This window comes from Mus pahari, chromosome 1 (assembly GCF_900095145.1).
Source record: "Mus pahari chromosome 1, PAHARI_EIJ_v1.1, whole genome shotgun sequence".
NCBI classification, from domain to species: Eukaryota; Metazoa; Chordata; class Mammalia; order Rodentia; family Muridae; genus Mus; species Mus pahari.
The window spans coordinates 28,276,892-28,280,328 of NC_034590.1; the positions used below are offsets into that span (position 1 = coordinate 28,276,892).

Consider the following 3,437-nt stretch of genomic DNA (forward strand, 5'->3'; position numbering starts at 1 on the left):
AAAAAAAAAAAAAAAAAAAAAAAAAAAAAAAAAAAACCAAAAAGAAAAGAAAAGAAAAGAAAAGAAAAGAAAAAGAAAAAAAAAATAAGTATAACAGATAATACATTGGGACTGATATTGAATTCATTGTATAATATCTTGAGTCCCAAAAACAATTAACTCCAAATTTTAGTATTTGGAGATAACTCCATCAGATGAAATCTGCTGTTTTTAGTATTCTATAGTAACATCTTTAGTCTTGCCCCTCTCTCACTGTTTGCTTTGTTTTTGGAGACAGGGTGTCTTCACACACCAGACTCACTGATCAGGCTAGGTTGGCTAACCAGCAAGTTTCAAGAGGTCTAGCTGCGTTTGTTCCCCAGCACTGAGGTTGTAAACCATGCCTGGCTCTTTTATATAGACTCTGGGAATTGAACTCAAATCCCCATGCCTGCGTGGCAAGCCCTGGACTGAATTGTCTTCCCAGCTCCTGGTCTAATTGCTTGTCTACCCTGCAAATCCAATTTAAGTCAATCTAATAGTATTCTTTCATCTCTAAAATACTTTAGCTTGTATATGTAAGAGGTAAGGACTCCTGTGGCTAAGGTAATTAGAAACTAACAGATGTTTTGTATATTATCTGGTAAGATCACTTATGATTTAAAACGTTTAAACATTATCCTTTTCCTTTGTTTGTTTTAAATATCCTATTCTAGATAAAAGTTCCTTCATTCTCTGAGACTCTGTCAGCCCTGAATGTGGTTCAGGTGGCTGGTGGTTCTAAGAGCTTGTTTGCAGGTATGATAATTCTAATATTGGAAAAATTATGTTTGGCACACATAAAACAATAGCTTTTATGTTCTAAAATGGCACTTCTTTTGACTGTTCTTGCAGTGACTGTGGAAGGGAAGGTGTATTCTTGTGGAGAAGCCACAAATGGCCGGCTAGGCCTGGGTATGTCTAGTGGGACGGTTCCTATTCCTCGGCAGATTACAGCCCTCAGCAGCTACGTGGTCAAGAAGGTAGCAGTTCACTCAGGTATGTACATCAGTGCTCAGTTCCTGATAAGCTTTTGTTCCTTCAAGTGATTAGGGCCCTAAGTAACTTCCTGAAGTGTCCTATATGAATCTTCAGTGATGAGAAAGATATTTTTCAAATGAGTTCATTGCTGTCCTTCAGTTTCAGTTTGGCTTTGCTGAATATTTTTCTGAAGCACTATGCTAGGTTCCTAAGGATGGAGCTGAACTCTAGATACCAAGCTCAATTCATGCTCACACTGGGTAGGATAGGAGATAGCCAGGTGTAACAGATAATCTAAATGGAAGTAGCTTATACAAAAGAAGAATTTACTTTTCTACTCTGTTAACCTCTAGAGCATTGGTTCTCGGTCTGTGTGTCACAACCACTTTGAGGGAGGTCTCATACCAGATATTCTGCAGATCAGATATTTACATTATGACTCAGCAGCAAAATTATAGTTATGAAATAGCAATGAAATAGTTTTATGGTTGTGGGTCACCAAAACATGAAAAATTGTATTGAAGGGTAGTAGCATTAGGAAGGTTGAGAACCACTGCTCTAGGGTTAGGGTCTGGGCCCATCTATAAGTCATCTGCTTGTGAAGAACTGTGGCTTTTCTGGCCTCTCTGTGGGAAGGTGGCTATAATACTCTAGCCCCATGCAGCACCTCTCTAGAGTGGAGCTGTTGTCCCTGATAATATGGGGTCTTCTGTTGTGGATAAAGAGTAGAAAGTGAATGCTGGGTATCAGGAGTCTCATCTGCTGCACTGCCCTGACACTCAAAAAGTTTGTAGAGCCTTGACTGGATAGCTAAAGCTCAATCATATAACCTGAGACAAATCGTTGGACTCATTGGATCATTGGAGTGTCTGGGAAGAGCATAAGCTGTGTGTGCTTTCAAAATGGTTGGTTTAAATCGTCCCACTGATGGTGCATAGTGCTATTTGTAATGACAGTCTGACTAATTATAATGTGCTCATTTTTATTTTTTACCAAGTATTGACTTCTTATATACTAAAAGCAACAGAAGTCCCATTAACAGTCATTATTTTGCTGCTTCTTTGTAGGTAAAATATTTTAACAATTTATAATTTACTAAAAGTCCATTTATCTTACATATATGTCACTTAGATAGTTTGTATGATAACTATGGTGATAATTCTGTTTATTCATTTAGTCAACACATACACATTGAATACATGCTATATTCCAAGCAGAATGAGTAGCAAAAACCTTTGACAGCCTTCCCCCGCATGAATGTTGCAGGTGGCCGGCATGCTACAGCCTTAACCGTGGATGGGAAGGTGTTTTCATGGGGTGAAGGTGATGATGGGAAACTTGGACACTTCAGCAGAATGTAAGGCTTCTTTCTTCAATCTCACCCATTAACAGGGAATTGTTAACTAGTAATAATGGTGTATTTTCAATTATTTTGCAGAAAATTAATGTTATAATTTATTTATTAAAATAAATATTAAAATTTTAAAACCTAGATTAGATATGCTATGGTTTTACGTACTCTTTTAAGGTTTGATAGTTAGAGTGATATATACATATATTTTTTGGTGACCAAAGATGGGCCACCTCTGTGAAAAGACATTTGATGAGGAGTGTGATTTACTTTTACCTCAGGAACTGTGACAAACCAAGGCTCATAGAGGCCCTGAAAACCAAGCGTATCAGGGACATAGCCTGCGGGAGTTCTCATAGTGCAGCCCTGACATCCAGTGGGGAACTGTACACTTGGGGCCTTGGCGAGTATGGCCGATTGGGACACGGGGATAATACAACACAGCTGAAGCCCAAAATGGTGAGTATACACATTTTTATTGCTTATAAATAATGTCTATCAAGGTTAAGCCCTAAGTCTAGGTTTTTAAAGTGTTGAATGTTAATTGACTTTGTTTTCTCAGTTCCCACGCTTCATTCTATTTTAAATTTGTCATTGAGTAGGTAAAAGTCCTTCTCGGTCACAGAGTAATCCAGGTTGCATGTGGAAGCAGAGATGCGCAGACATTGGCCCTGACTGATGAAGGTAAGAGCTGTTTGTGACGGTGGGTTTCTGGCTGGTATGAATGTTACCAACTATTTACCCGAGGTATTTATTTTTTAAATCTAGGTTTGGTGTTTTCTTGGGGTGATGGTGATTTTGGAAAATTGGGCCGAGGAGGAAGTGAAGGCTGTAATATTCCCCAGAACATTGAGAGACTAAATGGCCAGGGAGTATGCCAGATTGAGTGTGGAGCTCAGTTTTCCTTGGCGCTCACCAAGTCGGGAGTGGTGTGGACATGGTACGTGAACTTCCGCAGTGTTATTGCCAAATGTGGAGTATGTGGCAAGCCCTGTGCACAGCCTAGGCTGCTTGTAAAACTTTCTTCCTTACTCATTTGGCATATATATATATATATATATATATATATATATATATATATATATAT

The 3,437-nt window shown here is 38.6% G+C and overlaps 1 protein-coding gene across 7 annotated transcripts in view; it reads left to right on the forward strand.

The window, feature by feature from the left end:
• LOC110336759 (E3 ubiquitin-protein ligase HERC2) overlaps positions 1-3,437 on the forward strand; it is a 174,413-nt gene that overhangs the window by 120,359 nt on the left and 50,617 nt on the right. For all 7 annotated transcript variants that reach the window (XM_021219818.1, XM_029537466.1, XM_029537451.1 and 4 more), the window contains exons 58-63: positions 696-777; positions 874-1,017; positions 2,266-2,356; positions 2,632-2,809; positions 2,953-3,034; positions 3,119-3,290. In XM_021219818.1, coding sequence (XP_021075477.1) covers positions 696-777; positions 874-1,017; positions 2,266-2,356; positions 2,632-2,809; positions 2,953-3,034; positions 3,119-3,290 — 749 coding nt within the window. The remainder of the gene's footprint in view (positions 1-695; positions 778-873; positions 1,018-2,265; positions 2,357-2,631; positions 2,810-2,952; positions 3,035-3,118; positions 3,291-3,437) is intronic.